An 18017-nucleotide genomic window follows, 5' to 3' on the forward strand; every position below is an offset into this window, starting at 1 on the left:
CGTTTCACCCTCATCTGCTCATTTCTCTGGACACCCTTCAGGCACAGAAGTGCCTCTGGGCTCGTTGTTCTTCGGGGTGGCTCCCAGCTTTCTCCTCCCCATACCTCTCTGGTGGAAAGAGCGTGGCACCGTGTTAGGGCAAAGCGGTTTGGGCACAGCACATATTACCCCTTCCACTCAGCAGCCGTGTTTTCAGGTAGTCCTGGTGTGATACACCTGCAGTGGCCTTGCTGTGCCTCATGCTTTGGTGACCCTCCTACCATCCTGACATTCCTGACCCTTGCTGGGCCAGCCTAGAGCTGGCCAGGCTGCAGGTAGGGTCAGGGTGGCTGCAAATGGCCTCAACAGTCATTTTCTGAGGAGGTTTGGTGAGAATGAGCTTGCCCAAGAGGGTCAACTGCAGGTCACCACATCAGACAGCATTAGAGAGCTGGTTACTACCCGCCTGGAGGTGTGAAACAGCCACAGAACAGCCCCTGGGACCGGTTCCCAGCGGCACACAGCCTTGGGCACGCGGGGGCCATAAGCAGGCGGCATCTCCGAGCGGGTTCTTTTTCCTCCCCCCCTCCTCCCGGGTGGGTAAATCCCATCAGCAGCCACCCTAAACCGCCCCACGCCAGCCCTAATCCCATCTCAGGCTACGCCATCAGGCTCCCATCGGCTGGGCGAGGGGCACACAGCCCCGGGAGGAACACCCCGGGAGAGTCGGGGGACAGCAGGGATGGCCCTGGGCACTGCCCGGGAGGACCAGCGGCGTGCTGGGAAGAGGCCGCCTGCCCCTTCCATGCTCTCTGGAGAAGGAGGGGGAGCGCAGGGCTGAGCTGAGCTTTGCCCTGGGTTAATTTTAGACCAAGAAGATAAGAGGAGGCGCATGGCGGGGCTTAAGGGGTCTCTTAAGCGGAGTCTCCGCCGTCCCTGCAGTGGCGCCCGGGGAGCTCACGGGGTCCCGCTGCTCCCCCGGCCGCGGGGGCTCCCGGCCGGGCCGGGGGCTGGTCTCGCCCCCCGGGACGGAGGCAGTGCTGTGGAGTGAACGCCGCCTGTGCACCCCGGGGCCAGCGCAGCGCCCTGTTGTGGGGTGCAGGGAGAACCCTGTCCTTTGAGGGTGCGGGGGAGGGCGGCCATGTGGCGGGGGGTTCCCCGCATGAGGATGTGGGGACACAGCCCGTGCTGGTCACGGGAGCGGAGGTGACTGCTGTGTGGGAGGGGCACACGTGAGAGGTCGGTCATGTGCAGGACACCCCCGAGAGCAGCACTAAAACCTCCACGCTGCCCCCACCGCGCCTCCTTAAACGCCCGCCCCGTCCCGGCCTCCCTCCGCCCCGTCCCGCCCCGTCCCGCCCCGCTCCCTCCAAGTGAGGGAATAAAGTTGCGGGCCGGGCCAGGCGGGCCCGGCCGGAGCGGAGCGGGGCCATGGCCTCGGAGGAGCTGGCGCAGAAGCTGCAGCGGCGGCTGCAGCTGGAGGCGAGCGGGGCGGCGGAGGAGGGCGAGGCGGAGGTGGCCAAGGGCGCGGAGGAGGAGGAGGAAGCGGCGGAGCGGAGCTGCCTGACGGCCAGCGCGGGCGCCGAGCTCAGCGCCAAGCTGTGCCGCCGGCACGACATCAACGAGGGCGCGGCGCAGCCCCGCCGGGCCGCCGTGTTCAACCCCTACACCGAGTTCAAGGAGTTCAGCCGCCGGCAGATCAAGGACATGGAGCGCATGTTCCGGCTGTGAGTGGGGCGGGGGTCCCGGGGCTCTGCCTTCGCCCGCGGCCCCTCCCGGCGCCGGCCCCGGGGGCACATCTGGAGAGGGGCTGCTCGCTCCCGGCCGCGGGCTCGCCCTTCTCCGCGGTTTTGCGGTCGGGCTGGAGGAAGCCGCGGCGGGTTCCCAGCGCCATCTGATCCCCAGATTGTCCCCGTGCTTTGCGGGGGGGGGTCGTAGGGTTCGCCTGGGGCTCAGCCCTGTGTTTAGTTCACGGCTTCTGCTCTACCTGGGCTTGGGACGGCGGCTGTTTGTGGTGGCACCCGTGAGCTGCGGCTTTGGGGGACGCTCTGGGTGGGACGGGGGGCTGCGACAGCACAGGGGCTGCTGCCGCACACCCGGGGGCACGGGGTGGGTCTGTGTCCCGGGGCCCGGCAGAGGCACTGGACACTTATCTGCAGCAACTGCGACCCTGAACACCCCTAGCAGCTCTGCTGGCTCTGCCTGGCGGTGTCCTCGCTCTTCACACAGTCCTGTCTGCCAGTCTTGGTGCTCCTTCCCGTGCACCCAAACAAAGCTTCAGCTTCCTCTTGCTTCCCCCTTCCTGAGGGCTAGGCTGGGATTCTTCTCCTGGCAGGAAGGTTTGTGTTAAAGTCAAGCTGCTTGGTAGCAACAGGGAGAGCTTCCTTCTCTAAGCAGGAAGGCTTGACTCTCCCTGGGGCCATGCTCTTGCACCTTATCTCTCCTCCAGACCTGTCCTAGCTCCTGCAGTTGGACTGTGCCTGGGTACCTTTGATTGTGCTCGGTTTTCCCTCCAGTGTCACAAACCTCCGAGCTCCTGGGGGCCAGTGTCCTCCCAGCCCCAAGAGAGGGGTCAGCCAGGCTGCCAGACTGGGGGCGAGCTGCTGCTGGGCATGAGGGGTCAGGACTATGGTGGCTGCCACAGCAAGGTGCGGAGATTTACTTAAGCTCACGGAGGTGACTGCAGTGGGCTTTGTAACTTGTCAGGTCCTTGTTTTCCTATCTGAAAGCTGCCTTGGGCACCCAGGATTGTTGTGAGGAGCCCAAGAGGCTGGTTGAATGCTGCCAGCTCCCAGCACTGTGGGGTGTTGCTGTGCCCAGCTGAGGCTGTTGCCGCAGGAGACCAGGCAAGGGCTTTTGTGAGCTTACTGGAGTTTGGAGTTCTTTGTTGCACAGGCAGCGTTGTGTTGGCAGCTGGTGCGGGAAGGGAGGTGGTCCCGGCGAGACTGCTGCTCCACTCTGTCCTGTGTCCCTTTTGACTGTGCTTGAAGGGGATCCCACTCTGCAGAGGCTGAGCCACGGTGCTGCGAGGACTGGAGGACAAACAATGCAGGCAGCTGCAGTGCCCAGAAGCTGTGGGCAAGAGGCTGGAGCAGGCACTGCCTCAATAAGGAAAAGGAAAGGAACAGTGGTGGTTTGGGGAAATAAAAAGTGGAAGAGCTGAAATGCAGCTGAATTTTTCAACAATGAGCTCATTAAACGCCAGCCTTGTAAGCGGGAAAAACCTCGGCTTTGCAGTTGAATGCTAATCAGCTGGTCAGTGTAGCTGGAAAGCATTGCATGCCCTGGGAGGGCTATGGCAGCTGAGTGCTGGTTGCTCCCACCAAAAGGGGAAGAAGGTGGGCTGTGTGCTCCCCTCTCGTGCTTCCCGGACGGGCAGACAGAAAAACCCATCCTGGTGTTCACTCTGTTACAGGCACCTGAGGTTTGCAGTGGCAGAGGATCTGGTCTTTGCTCCATCTGCTGCCACTGACCTTTTTCAAGCATTGGCTGACGCCACATGCTCCATGAGGAGAGGAAATGTTCCCCTTAATTCCTGTCAATCAGAGCTTGAGTTAATGTGATTAAGGCTTTTATTCTCTGTATGGCTTATTGGCCCTGGCCACCACAACCCAGGGTCTTTCTTACATCCCCGTCTCAAAGGCTTATTTTTCTCCTTTAGTATCTTCTCACTGCCACGGGATGCCAGGTTTCCACTGGGAGACTTCCCATCCAAAAAAATGTTTCTTGCCAGTTTAGTGAAACTTGTAAATCTGTAGTTCAGACTAAACTTGAGCCTGTGGGTCCTGTGCATGGTGGGGACTGGGTAATGGTGCTCCAGCTGGAAGGAGGTCCTGGTGAAAGCAGCTGCTCTGGTGCCTGTCAGGGCATCCCATGGTATGGATGGTAGCTGTGACTGCCCTGTAACAGAGTGGAAGCAAAGGCCTTGTCTGAACATGGGACTTCCCAAATTCCAGTGCTCCATCTGGGTGCTGTGTCCTGCTGGCTGTGCCAGGGGCATTTTTCCAAAGCAGAAATGATGCTCCTTGCTCCTGCTGCCATGGTTGGGCTCACTTTTCCCCTGCTCTTGTCCAAGCCTCTTCTTGTTAGCATCCCCCCATTTCAGCCCCATTTTGCCAGAGATGGGGTGCAAATGTCTGCTGGGGTGCTGGGTGCAGACAGCTCTCAGGGTGGGTCTTTTTTTGGCAGAGGGACCAGGAAGTCTACAGCTCAGGCTAATTATAATGCAACCTAATTAGCTGCCTATTCTGACAATGTGTGAGGACTGATAACCTCTCTTTCCTGAGTCATTTTGAGCAAACTCTCAGGACCTCTGGAGTCTCAGAGCTCCCCTTGGTCCCATCCTTGTCCAGGGAAATAACAGAGGGGGGTGTGAAAGCCAGGCAGCGAGGCTGTGTCTGGCAGGAATGACCTTTACGAGAGACCTATGGGGGAGGAGAACAGACACCGGCTTCATTTGTGGAGTGCGAGGGAGTGGAGGAATTCCAGTCTTGCTATTGCTTTGTGTTTAGGGAATTTCATGTGTTGCCCACGTGTTGCACAAGTGCCTTGTGCCTGGCGGGTGGGAGAGGCTGTGATGTCCCCTTGCTCTCTGGAGCCCCTTGGGAGCCCCTTTGCTGGCTGCCCCTGGCCTTGCCTGCCGTGCTGCAGCAGGCCTGTTCTCCCCAGACCTGCCTGTGCTCGGGGTGATCGGCTGCCTCTGGTCTGGGACCAGCTCTCTGGGGAGCCCCAGTGGTCAGAGCCTGTTCTTGCCCCCACCCTCATACGGAGGAATTGTTTCCAAAGCTTTTGGGAAGAGAATCCCTTCCATTTGGAAGGGACCAACAATGATCACATCTAGTTCAACTGCCTGACTGCTTCACGGCTGACCAAAAGTTAATCCTTGTTATTTAAGGGCATAGTCCAATTGTCTTTCAAACACTGACAGGCTTGGGGCATTGACCACTTTTCTAGGAAGCCTGTCCCAGGGTCTCACAGCCCTCTCAAGTTGAAAGAAATGCTTTCTCAGGTCCAGTCTGATCTTCTCCTGAGGAACCAGTTTGGAACCATTCCCATTCACCCTATCACTGGATATCAGGGAGGAGAGATCAGCACCTCCCTCTCCGTGTAAGGTGAAACACAATGCTCAGAGGGAATAAAATGCTGCTTAGAAAGGATTTTGAAATGTTGAAGAGGAGATTGTCATTACTTCAGCATCATTATTTGAACTGCTTTATTTCAAAACCTGTCTTAGGCCATTGCAGCATACAAGAACTGCAGATTAAAGTAAAGGTGCCCGTAGCATGTGGAGGAAGCTCAGATACAGTAAACAAGTACAGGGAGGGCAGGTTTTCTTTCCAGCTTTTCTCGAGAAATGTGAATGTTTAGAAACTGCTCTTTGATCCTTCAGGATTTGTTATTTCTCATTCAGCTGTCATTTTTTTGTTGCTTGGGTTTTTACAGGCAGCTGGAAGGTGACTGCAGAGTCACTACAGGTGATGCAGTCCTTGGCATCTCCTTTCTCTTTCCTCTGTGAGGTAACCCCCCATCTATGCTGCGTGGCCCCAGTGCAGTGCTTGTGCTTGGGCAGTAATTGTGTGTAACACACTTCCTGCTCTCAGGCAAGTCTGTTCAGCGAGCATTCCCTCCTTCCTTCCCCCTCACTTTGGCTCCTGCTTTCCTCTCCCAGCCAGGCACGCTCTGCAGTCCGGGTGGAAGTGAGCCAGTGTGGGAATCTGGGCACATCCTCATTGCAGCAGCTCTTGGCAGCCGCTGCCTGTGTCCCTGAGTCCCTGTGTCCCGTGTGCTGCGCGGGGCTTTGGCGCTTGGGGTGTGCTCAGAGCTGCTCCGGCTGTCCCGGACCCGGGGGGGACCTGCCATGGCCACGGCACCAACCTGTGCTGGAGCTGCCTGCCCGTGACGTGAGAGGTCTGCGCCTGTCGGCCCGAGATTCCCTCTCTAATGCCTGACATCCCCCGGGCAAGGCTTGGCTCGTGCCCCAGGGAGCTCCGAGCCCGAAGGAAGCAGAGCTGTGGGGTCACAGCAGGACAGCGGCTGAGGGCAGGGCTGGCCAGGCACCCGAGTGCTGCTTGCTATGCCACTCCTGGAGTACAGGATGGGGCAGCTCCCCAGGATGCTGGGTGTGTTTGAGGACCGAACTTGCCCCCGTGCCCTCCTCCAGCTCTGCCTGTGAGAGCTGACGGGTGTCAGTCACCGGGACAGGGCTGTGCTGCAGGCGTGTGTGTGAGCAGACAGTGGAGTTTTATGAACCCCCAAAAGGCAGGTGATGGGGTCTTTGGGAGGGGTCAGGTGTGCAGGAGCACCAGCTGACCAGCAAGGTGCAGTCTGGGTCCCGCCCCATTGTGTCAAATGCCTGTGGCTGCTGTGGGGAATGAACTGCTCGTCTCATGCCCTATAAATATGCCTCTCCCTAAATAGTCTGGCTGTGCAGCAGCCGAGTGGCTGTACCCAGGTCCTAAAATACTTGGGCTGTTTTAGGAGGCGAGGGGGTGGGGAGGGAATGCAGCAGTTTGCAGGGTGCTGCCGTTGGGTTTCAGTGTCCCTCTGTGTGCCTGACCCGAGTGCAGGGGACTGGTAACCTGATTTTTGGGAGCATCTCGGCGCCAGCTGTACTCCGGCCCAGCCTGCTCAACACCCATTGTGTGGCTGGTACAGTGTGCTTCTCTGCCACGGCCTGCTGCTGGCAAGACCCCATTTCTCACAATCCTGGCTTTGTGCTGCCTCTCTGCAGGGATGACGAGCCCTGAAGCTGTGCCCCATGCTTAACCCTTTCAGGGCGGCAGCCCCTGGGCCACTGTTTGCCTGCAGGTCATGTATGTAACAGGAGGGTGAGATGAGCACAGCGGGCACGGGCTGGGCTTGTGCCCTGCTGCCTTCACCTTTGTAACCCAAAGCTTCTCTGTGAGGCCAGGCAGTGTCCCGACCCCACAAGGACAGCCCTTGGAGGGGACCTTGCTGTTATTTTGCTTCTGCACCCAGCCAAAGGGCAGCATGAGCTTGCTGGGCCCCCAGAAACCCAACCCCAAGTGCCTCTCTGCCATTAGACACTTTGCTGCTGTGTCTGATCCAAGGTGCTGCATCCCCAAACACCTTACACCGGAGGAAGGGCCCCACACCTGTTCTCTTAAACTTGACAGAGAAGCAAATTGACCACTAGATATTGCACTTATTATGCTTCTGTGATGTCCTGGAAGTGCATCTCAGTGCTGGGCTGGGTAATGCTGTGATCGGGTGCCTTAATTAGCTGACACCTTCCTTGTGTGAAAAACCTGCTGCGTTTCCTCCCCGTGATGTCTCAGGTCTGTGACCTGGTTTCTGCTCTGAGGTTTCTTGCCTAGTTTTTCAGAAAGCTGTCCAGCCTAATGGGTTCCTGGGTTTGCTGGGTGCAGAGAGTGCAGGCTGTTTGGCAGCAGGAGCTGTGTGCCAACCTGGTCTGGGGGTGATGTCCCTGTCATTTGGGGTCTCTTGGTCCTGGGACCCTTGGAAGCAAAGAGGCACAGAGAATATCAAAACTGGTTGTGGAGGTGGTGGGGCTCTGCAGAGTCGTGGATGCCCTAGTTTGGGGAATAGCATGCTGTGCCTGTGCCCCTGGAGGCAGGGGCAGAGCACTTGGCTGAGCCCTGCCTGCTGCCCACGCCTGCCAGCAGTTTGTTGGGCCTGCCTTTGCCACAGCTTCCTCTGCGGCTGGGAGGCTTCTCCACTGGAAAGGGCTTTCTTCCAGGGAAACCACAACTCTGCACATCTCTGTCTGGGATGGCTGCAGCCCTCATCTCTTTGGAAGGGAGCTAACAGTCAATGAAAGATCAGGGGTGGGAGGACTTGACTGGCTGCTGCCTGCTGGAAAGCTTTAGTACCGTGCCTGGGGCTTCCTTACTGCCTGGTTGAAAGGATCTAATGCTGTCAGGGCTGAGGTGGTGGCTGGGGGCAGTGGCAAGCTGTGTGCCAGGGCTGAGCCAGCTTGGCAGACCCTGCCCCACCCTCTCATGTGGGCCTCCAGCTGTGTGCTGAGGGCAGGATCTGGACGAGAGGGCTGTTGAGGGGCTGTGTGATAGCAGAGGGCCCATCCCTGCAGCCTTTGGACTCTGACAGCCAGCCATGGCCCTGGGGGTGTGAAGTGTGGCTGCTGCGTGGGCCGGATGCTGTACCCACACCCACAGCAGATGTTGGGAGGAATTGGTGCATGGTCCCAGGCTGTGCACAGCAAGTCACTCACTGCCTCCCCATCCCTAAAGCACCCCTCCCCTTGCTTCCCCCTCCTGCAAAGAGTCCTTGTTCTCCCTTGTTCTGCATTGGGAGTGTGGTCCTGCTCCAGTCTTGTTCCTGGAGGTGGGCACTGGTTTCCTGTGGTGCAGCCCTGGCACTGGCTGGGTTTGCTGTGCTGCCCTGGGACTGCCTTTCTGCTCTGCCTGGGGACACAGAGTAAACAGCTGCCATGAAGCAAGGTGCTTCTGTAGTACAGAAGTGTTCTGGAGAGAAAAGATCTTAACAGCTAGAGGGAGTGTGTTTGGCTTACAGAGAAAGATTGCTTTCTGAGGAGAGGTTCTGGTTGGTCTCTGCTCCCTGTTTCTCCTTGAAAGGAGCAGGAGGCCTGGCTCTGCCATGCCTTTGCCTCATCACACTGGTGCATGGTGTAAGCTGCGTGCAAATAACCTTTGTGCTGGACAGGCAAGTGGGTGAAATGGAAATCCCACTGAGATAAGCTGAGGTCCTCCAGGTTCCTTCTGCGTGGGTGGTTTGGTCTGAGCTCCCCTGAGCACTTCTTCCTCTGGTGAGACAGCTCTGAAAGCTGCCAGCTACTTCCCTGAGCTTAATATATCTCAGCACTGACTGTGTCAGCTTCCCTTCTCTCCCGAGCTTTGAACCACACAGGGACTTTATCCATTTGCACGGTTCCTCTTCTGGGAAGATGGATGTGGGGGTGATGATGACTGACCCGCTCGCCTTTGCACCCCGCAGGTATGACTCGGGACGGGATGGATACATCGACCTGATGGAGCTGAAGCTGATGATGGAAAAGCTGGGAGCGCCACAGACCCACCTGGGGCTGAAGAACATGATCAAGGAGGTGGATGAAGACTTTGATGGGAAGCTCAGTTTCCGTGAGGTGAGGAGCCAGGGAGGTGGCTGTGGGGCAGGGGGAGCAGGCAGCCAGGCCCAGTGCTCTGGCTGTAGGTAGCCCTCTCCCTCTGTTTTTCCAGCTGTGGGGTGCAGTGGAGAAGCCGGTGAGCTTTCCCATGCCAAGAGTACGTTGTCAACCTCCATCTCCACGTGACAGTACTAGGACTGATGCCAAAGCTCTCCAACCTCCCTGCTGGCTTTGGGAGCACATTTGAGCTCTGTTGCAGCTGCACAGGAGTGCTCACAGAGCTCCCTGCTGTAGCTGGAGGGGGTGTGTCCCTTCAGTCCCAAGGTGCCATTGCTGGGCTCCTGTGGCACAGCGGCTCAGGCCTCATTTCGGGTGCAGGGCAGGGGCTCTGCTCGTGGCAGCTGATCTCAGGGCTATGAGAGGATCTGCTCCACTTTCTGTTGGGTCCCTCTCTGCATCACACAGTGACCAGCCATGACAGGCTCTGCAAGGGCTGGTCCCCTCCCTGCAGTGAGGAGTGAACGTGGGGATGCAGCAGTTTGGTGCTGCGCTCTGGCTCAGCAGGGACACACCTGAACAGGCCCGTCTGTTACCACTGTGCTGAGACAGCTGGGAGCAGTGTGGGCAGGCCAGGATCCTGTGCCAGGCAGAGGAAGAGAGGGGATTTGAGCAGTTGTGTGCATGCACTCAGGGGTACCATAATCATCTCAGCAGGAAGGGGGAACCCAGATACCAAAACCTCCTGTGTGATCATTTCCTCCTTCCAGACACTGAGTGCTGGCTCAGTCAGAAATGAACGTCACACTGTGGCTTTCTGAATTAACCCACAGCCCCTTAGGCAGCAGCAGGGCCACTCTGCCCTGGGTGTGAGGGCTGTGCTGCTGTCCTGCCTCCTGCCCCACAGGAGGGCTGTGTGGGCCCTGAGCAGCTGGGCTCCCCTGTTTCTGCAGGGGCTGTGCTCTCACCATGCCACCTCTGGGGTGGGGTGGGGGTTTGCTGGTGGAGATGAGGTGCAGAGCTCTGCACAGCTCAGGACATTGAGTTTTTGCTGTGGAAGTGCCAAGAGCTTTGACAGTGCCTGGGAGGGGGGCCAGGACCCATGACCAGCTGGGCTGGTTGGGCCATGAGGGATGATTGGCAGCTCCACAGAGCTGCTGCACCATCTCTCTGTGCTGGCACATCACACCATCTCCCCCTGTTTCACCAGCATGATGCCCCATGGTCCAGCGTGCGGGGTCCTTGGGACTGACCCTGTGCTGTGTCCTGCTTTCATGTCCCAAGGGTTTTGTTGCATTTCTTTCACTGCGAGAGGGCAGCAGGAGAGGACAGAGGCCAAAGATTGTGTTATGGAGACCAGCTCTTAAAGAGAAAGGGAAAGACATGCAAATCTGGGGAGCGAGAGCCTGTCGCTGAGCTCTGTGCAGGGAGGGAGACCTGCCCGGTCAGAGGTGAACTGGGGGTAGCAAAGAATCCAGTGGAGCAGGAAGAGCACCATACCGTGGCCCCAGGTCACTGATTGCCAAATCACTGTGTGGGCTGAGGAGCCCTCTGTCTCTAGGTGCCTCCTGGGCCAGCCTTCACCCTGGATGAAGAGCTGGGGACAGCCGCCAGGATTGCTGCAGGGGTTCTCTCCTGTGGGAGAGAAATACCTTTATCCTCAGGGCTCTGAAAGATGCCGTGGTGTCCTGGCACCAGTGGTGCAGCACGAGTGGCAGAGCAGCTCCTCTTCTGCTGCCACCTGTTTGGAACACAGCCCCTGCCTGGCCCCTGGCACAGGCAGGGCTGCCTGTGCTGCCAGCTCCTGGCACAGGCACATGGCAGCTGGTGCTGTGGAGCTTCTTGCCAGATGCAAAACCAGTCAAGCAAATGCTTGAGTAGCCCGTGGGTTGGAATGAGGAGCATCCCTGGCAGAGCTCTGGGGACAAATTACACAGCAGCTTTGGCACATACCCAAAGCTTCCTGTGGCAGAGAGGAGCAGGATGCTTCTTGCCTTTTTGCAGATGTGTCCTGTCTCTCTGGTCTGTTTGGGCAGAGGTCTGGCAGAGAGACAGATTTCCTGGGGGAGGAGGAGGCCTGAACCATCCCATAGGCCTGTCCTGCTCTGCTTTTCATTGCTGGTGATGAGCAAGCATGTGGAGGGTGACTAAGCTGAGTTGGGGCACTCGGACAACATGAGGAGAAACCTGGTTTAAATGAGTGTCTGAATGGAGCAGGGTGGAACTCGGGCACTGGGGGGCTCCTGGCTGCCTCCAGAGAATATCGAGTCTTAACAAGACACTTCTTTTGGCCTGCCAGAGAATTGGCCGGGACCTCTTTCACTTGCAATAGGTCACTTTTTTCTGCTGCTTTGAGCAGTGTCCTCCCATCCCAGATAAGCTGTTGCCTGGCAGGGAGGCTCGTGTGGCTCTGACTTGCTGCTGATGAGCCACTGGCCCTGCTTAGCAAAGCTGCCTCCTACTCCTGACCTTTGAGTATCCATCAATACATCAACAGTTAAGTGCACAAGACTCCCTCTGTGACTCAAGCAAGAAATTTAGGCTTAAAAGGTTAAGTATAGTGGGGAGAAAAAGCCCGCACCTGTCTCTCTAGTTCTGTCACTACCACAGGAAACCAGAGTTAATTGCTGTAATAGTAATGCCTAATTGTAGCTGCTATCTAGAACCCTCAGAAATCCACCCTCTGTCCCCCACACCCGCTGAAATGCTGACCCACATCACGTGTTTGCTCCCAGAGTTGGTGCAAACCACAGCTGCTTTTCTGGCAAGCTGTTATTGCAGGGTTGCTGCTGCCCATCAAACCTTCCCCTGCACAGTGGCCAGCCTGGCACTGGGGGGGGAGGTCTTGGCTCATGAAGGGTGTGGAAGCAGATACAACTCGTGAGGTTAGTGGATTGGAAAGTGTGGGTCGTGTTGTCCTCTTTGAGAACACAGCTTTAAAAGGTGCCAATGTTACTCACTTTTGCTTCTCTGTTGACACTTCCCTGAGGCTTTGCTGCACGTGGAGTGTCCTGGGCCCAGCAAGGGGGTGAGACAGGCTGGGAGTGGGAGCTGAATGCAGATTGCTGGTGTTCTCTAGTTAGTGAGAAGCAATGCCTTGAGGGTAGGTAGCTGGTGAGGTGAGCTGCAGGCTGTGTGCTGGCATGAGGAGGGATTGCTGCTGAGCTCCTGTGGAAACCAGCATGATGCTCCATGGATCACCCTGCGGGGTCCTTGGGACTGACCCTGTGCTGTGTCCACCCCAGCTGGTGGCTCAGTCCCAGGTTTTCTTTAACTCAGCCCCCCCTTCAGGGCCATGGCAGCCCGTATCTAGAGGGTTGCTGCCCCATCCCTTAGTTTCAGGGTGATTCATGCTTACTTGTGCTCATGACCCAGTCCCTCCCCAAGTGACAGCTGTACCAGACCTCAGGATTGTGCTGCCTCCACTGCTCTTTTCCAATGCCAGGAAGTGGGACTTGCAGGGTGGAGCAGAAACTGTGAGGAGGAACCATGACTAATTCCAGCCGAGCTGCCAGCCCTCTGTGTCACCGTGCCAGCCCTCTGTGTCACCGTGCCCGGTGGTGGTGAAGGGGAACTCACCAGAGCCTGGCGGATCTGGGCAAAGGGAGAGAACATCTTGGGGAGGATTTGGGTGTTTTCCAAGCAGGATGTTTTGCCCGTTCAGCAGAGCACCATTTAGTCTCTTACATGTGTGTATTGGGTTTCTGTGGCCGGGTTTTGGGAGCAGGGGGGCTCCAGGGGTCCCTTCTGTGAGCAGCTGCTAGAAGCTTCTCCCGTGTCCGGCAGAGCCAATTCCAGCGGCTCCAGGACAGACCCACTGCTGGCCAAGGCTGAGCCCAGCAGAGATGGTGGGAACCACTCTGTGATAACATATTTAAGAAGGAAAAGAAGTTATTGGACAGGTGTAATTGGGTCCAGGAAAGCGCAGTGAGAATATGGGAGAGGAACAGCTCTGCAGACCCTCAGAGCAGTGCAGAAGGAGGGGCAGGAGGTGCTCCAGGCCCTGAGATTCTGTGGGGAGGCAGCTGTGCCCCTGCAGCCCATGGAGGGCTGTGGGGGATGCCTGAAAGGGGGATGTGAGCCCATGGGAAGCCTGTGCTGGAGCAGGGTCCTGGTAGGGACCTGTGGACCCAAGGGGAGAAGGGCCTGTGTGGGACTCCAACTCCTCTCCCTGAGCAGGGACAGAAACAACCTGTGATGAACTGACCATAACCCCCATTCTCATCTCCCTGGCTGCTGGTGGTGACAGGGAGTAGAACTTGGGAAGGAGGGAGGGGCAGGGGAAAGGTGGTTTTAAGATTTTACTTCTTGTTATCCTTCTCTGATTTTATTAGTAATAAATTCAATGAATATCCCTAAGTTGAGTCTGTTTTGGCCATGACAGTATTTTGGTGAGTGATCTCTCCTGATCCTTATCTGAACTCATGAACCTTCGTTACATTTTCTCTCCCCTGTCCGGATGCGAAGCGATAGAGAGGCTTTGGTGGGTGCCTGGGTCCCACCCAGGCAGGGTCAGCCCACTACAATGTGTTTGGAGGAGTAAAAGTTGCCTCCAAGCCCAGCTGCTCTGGCTGAGCGCTGAGCACTCACGGGTTACGAGGCCGTCGGTGAAGCAATGCCTGGTGACGCTGCCTCTTTGAGAGAGCCAGCGCTGCTGTCATCCCCCCACCCTTCCCCAGGGGAGCCCTTACCAAACTCTCGCATCCCCAGCAGCTCCTGCGAGCAGCTGAAGCAGGGAGTGCCTTAGGGCTGGCTCGGTGGCCGGGACTCTGCTGCCCTCTCCGGGACATCTCTGGCTCTCCGCGGGGAGCAGCGCAGTCCCCGGCCTGGCAGTTCGAGAAGCGCAGCGCTAGAGGTGTTTGATGTTTCTGTGCAAATGGATTTCAGGGCAAACCTGCCTGGTGCCTGCAGCCGTCTGGCCTGGGCTGAAGTGGCGCAGCTTTGTTGCTTGTCCTCCTTTTGTACCCGGCTGCTTGTCCTTGTCTCTGTTCTCTCTGTGCTGTTCCGAGCACTGAGACACCTCCTGGGGTGGCCAAGAATAGCAGGGAGTTATAGGACCTCTCCAGGTACACACAGAGCTTCCACACCTTAACCTGGGGGTCGGTTGGCAGCTGGAAGGTGGTGCAGAGGTCTTTGTTTTTAAGTAGGAACATTTTGTTCCTTCTGTAAAAACACAAACCAAAAGAGTGCTTTTATGCAGTGAAATAAAACTCTTTTTTTGTTTGTTCCTTTTGCAATTCACTTCCCAATATACACTCTGCTGTGGTCACTCTGGATTTGTAAATGTCTGTGGTCCAGTGTGGGACAGAGGTTTCACACCGAGTTGCTCTGTGGACACTTGTTCAGGCCCCTCTGTCACGAGGGCACACACGCACTTGGGCTGCTGTTGTCTCTCACAGGAGTGCACTGGTGCCTCTGTTCAGGGAGCCTGGGGTGAACCAGAGATGTCTTTGCCCTGCTTTCACTGTCATGGGATGTGATCTGAGCCCCCAGAATGCTGGGGAAGCTGGTGGGGGGCTTGTGAATACACCATTAGAGTGTGGGGACATAAAGAGCTATGTCTGAGCCCACCCTATGGTTGTATTGGGTGGGTGCAGAGGTGCCCTCCTTCCTCTGGCCACATAGCAGCCTCGGCTTGGTAGGAACTGTGCTTTACCAGGGCTCTGATTCCCAGGAAACCTTCATTTCCTGTGAGATTCCTACTGCTTTTAGTCTGTAACAGGGCTGTGCACAGGAGCACAAGTTCCATGGTGCCACTTGGTTTATATAGACCTGGTTTCCTTTGCTCAGAAATGTGAATTCCAGCCCCCTGCAGGTGCCTGTGCTGTTGGTATTTTAAGTTGTCTGAGCCTCAGTGAAAAACTGGAATGTTTCCTCTCTCTCTTGCTAGTTCCTGCTGATTTTCCATAAAGCTGCAGCTGGGGAGCTTGAGGAGGACAGCGGCCTCTTGACTCTTGCGAAGCTCTCGGAGATAGATGTATCCATTGAGGGAGTCAAAGGAGCCAAGAACTTCTTTGAAGCTAAGGTATGATGTGGCACAGAGGAATAGGAAAAAACTCAGCCATAGCTTTTCCCTTCCCTATTTTGTTGGGCTCTGGCTACAGCCTTTTCTGTGGATCAGTCCACACTAGGACAGTGTAATGCAGTGTCTGTGCTCTGGGTATTACCCTGGTGGAGCTGACTGGCCAACCTGTGTCCCTGGGAGCTCTGAGGGACTGGCTGGCCGACTGCTTTTAAAGACAAAAGTGTCCTGAAATCTAATGTAACAGGGACAGAGTTTCCCGTTTTTCAAAACCTCCCTCAAGCAGAACACTCCGAGTTCGGTGGTGAATGGAGTGTTTTGGAGTATAGGATTTCAGACATCTCTTTCTCGAGCAGCTCTCTGTAACCTTTGGAATCAAAATTATTCTGCAGGGTCCTGGGGTTGGCAGAAAGAGCTTTGCACCATTCGAAGCTGACAAAGCACCCTTTTTGAAAGCTCTCTTGGAGAGAAAATAATCCTGCTTGTTTATATAAGAAGTTTTTTCCCAGGAGCATAACACAGCTATTGCACAGCAGATGTACTGAGATGAAAGCTGGAAAAATAGCCAGCAAGTAAACAATGTCTCTTTGATCTGCAGATTATCCATGGTGTAGTATGATGTTCTCAGATTTGGCTGTGATTCAGAGCTGTTTTCTGCAGTAGCTTCTCCCTCTGTATACACACAACCTGTGCTCTGCTGCCTGCTTACAGAAATCATGTACATGACCCAGTGCTGAGGGTATTGTGTTGGTCACTGCTTAGTGACTGTTAGTAAATGACCTTTCTTTTGTTGATTTTTAAAGCCAAGCAAGCTCACAGGTATTGGGTGTAAATACCCAAGCACTACAGCATAATTCATACGTGACCCATCCTGACAGGGCGTCCCAGCCAGCCCTGGGAGGTGCAGCACACACTTCTGTGTTGCTCATCTGGGCGTAGCTCAGGCTCTGGCTCTCCCTCTGATGCAAGGCTTGACACTTGTTCATTTTCTCTTTCCCTCCCCAAGGCCCAAGCCCTCTCCTCAGCCAGTAAGTTTGAAGCAGAGATAAAAGCTGAGCAGGACGAGCGGAAGCGGGAAGAGGAGGAAAGGAAGCACCGCCGAGCAGCTTTCAGGGAGTTAAAATCTGCATTTACCCAGTAACCAACCAGCCCATATGCACTCTGAGATTGCACAGGACTTGGTACGTTCCCCATATCAGGGCTCTACCTGGAGAGAACTGCTTGGATCCTGCCTAAAACTCACCACAGCTTCACTAGCCTTCCTCTCCTGAAGATCCTCCTGAGTTTCCAAGGGCACAACTCTTGCAGTTACTATGCATTCATAACGCTGTGAATAGTAGGAGCTGTATGTGCTGTTTGCTCTGAGCTGCCAGGAGCTCATCACCCTGGAGCAAAACCAGCAGATAGCAAATCATGGGTGGGCACTGACAAGCGTCATGTTTGCCTGCTTCATTCTTCCCTATACATCCTTTTGCTCTTAATCCTGTATTAATTCATTCCTTGCTTACAGGCAAGTAGTGAGGTCTTGTGTAAATCAGGGTGTACAAAGTACAGCTTGTCTGCCTGTACATTTGTACTGCTGTTGGGTGTTGTCACCCTTTTCTTCTTCCTCAAAGCCCTGTGCCACAGGCACTGTGAAAACACTGTGAAGAGAGAAAGGTAGTTACTAGGGACGTGGATCAAACTCACTAGCATTTCCTGTAGCATTTTCTGCCACCCAGCACGTTGGAGAGTCTTCCAGCTTTTCTTCTCAGAAGTGCCATAGTAACAAACCCTTCAATAAGAGACGAGGTTTCCCAAGACTTCGAAGGGAGGAAGCTGGCTCTCTGCAACGAGGAATAGAAAACTGAGTTGCCTGACCATTTCTCTTCTTTCACATTCCATCACATGTAGTGTACTGTATGGCTTCACTGTATTTTCCAGCCTTAGGCAGCTGTATCTGTTTTTAAGGGGTGTTGCCAGCTGGACAATGCAATTGGATGGCACACTGGCGTTTTCTATTTGGAATTTTGCTCATAGCATTAATCATGAAGGTGACATTGTTTGATTTCCTTAGAGCCGTGACACAGGACACCAGCACAGCATCCTGAGCAATCCCTGCTCAGAGAGCAGTGAGGGGAGCACGTGGAGCTGAGCTGAGTTCCGAGGGCTTGCACGACACTATTGGCCATCTGCTTTTGCAGACACGGGGAACTTGCCCACAAATGTCAAGATGCCCACTGCCTGTCTGGGTATGTGCACTGTAGGTCGTGGCAGGGCAGCTGTGTTCCCTCAGAGACTGCTCTCGAGACATGGATTTGCTCAAATTCTGCCTCTGCTCTTGCCCCAGTTCATGCATTTTTATTTTTTCTTTCCAGAACGAAAGTCACCAGTCGTCCTTTCACTTGTCTGTTTTGCTTCTTAAACTGTGAGCACTAAACTGTGAGCGTGGAATAATAAATAGAAAAACCTCTACTCTTTAATGTCAGGTGAAAGAATTGCTAAAGAATTAAACTGTGTATATATCTTCACAGATTATATTTTATAAATCACGCTTTTTAGGTAAATATTTATAATTAAATGTTTTTATACTTTACAACAAAGCAGATAATTTCATCTTCAATTATTCCTCCTTTTGCTGAAATGTACAAATAAAGCATTGTTATCTCCAGTCTTGGCTGTGGTTTATTTCAGGTCCCTGAATGTACTAATTTGTTCACAAATTACAGTAGTGATCCTCAGAGCTCGGCATCCTGACTCGGATGTGTGGGGGGAGTGTTCAGCCCCTTCTTGGTAGCACTTCCCCTTGTGCTCAGCAGTTCTGGTGTAGAAAGCCCTAATGTTTGCAATTCCCTAGAGAGGGCCACGGCTGTGTAAATATTTGAAATAGTGCCCACTGCTCAGTGTTGACATCTGAAGGTTGTCAGCTTTTCCTTATCTTAGAATAGGCTGTGT

At 55.2% G+C, this 18017-nt stretch overlaps 1 protein-coding gene across 1 annotated transcript; it reads left to right on the forward strand.

The window, feature by feature from the left end:
• The first annotated feature begins 1338 nt into the window (after positions 1-1338).
• Positions 1339-17733, forward strand: EFHD1 (EF-hand domain family member D1). Its single transcript, XM_032698226.1, has 4 exons — positions 1339-1706; positions 8935-9082; positions 14952-15086; positions 16090-17733. Exons 1-4 carry the CDS (start codon positions 1411-1413, stop codon positions 16222-16224), a joined length of 714 nt encoding a protein of 237 aa, XP_032554117.1. The 5' UTR covers positions 1339-1410; the 3' UTR covers positions 16225-17733.
• Positions 17734-18017: the final 284 nt, after the last annotated feature.

The sequence above is a fragment of the Chiroxiphia lanceolata genome, chromosome 10, assembly GCF_009829145.1.
Source record: "Chiroxiphia lanceolata isolate bChiLan1 chromosome 10, bChiLan1.pri, whole genome shotgun sequence".
NCBI classification, from domain to species: Eukaryota; Metazoa; Chordata; class Aves; order Passeriformes; family Pipridae; genus Chiroxiphia; species Chiroxiphia lanceolata.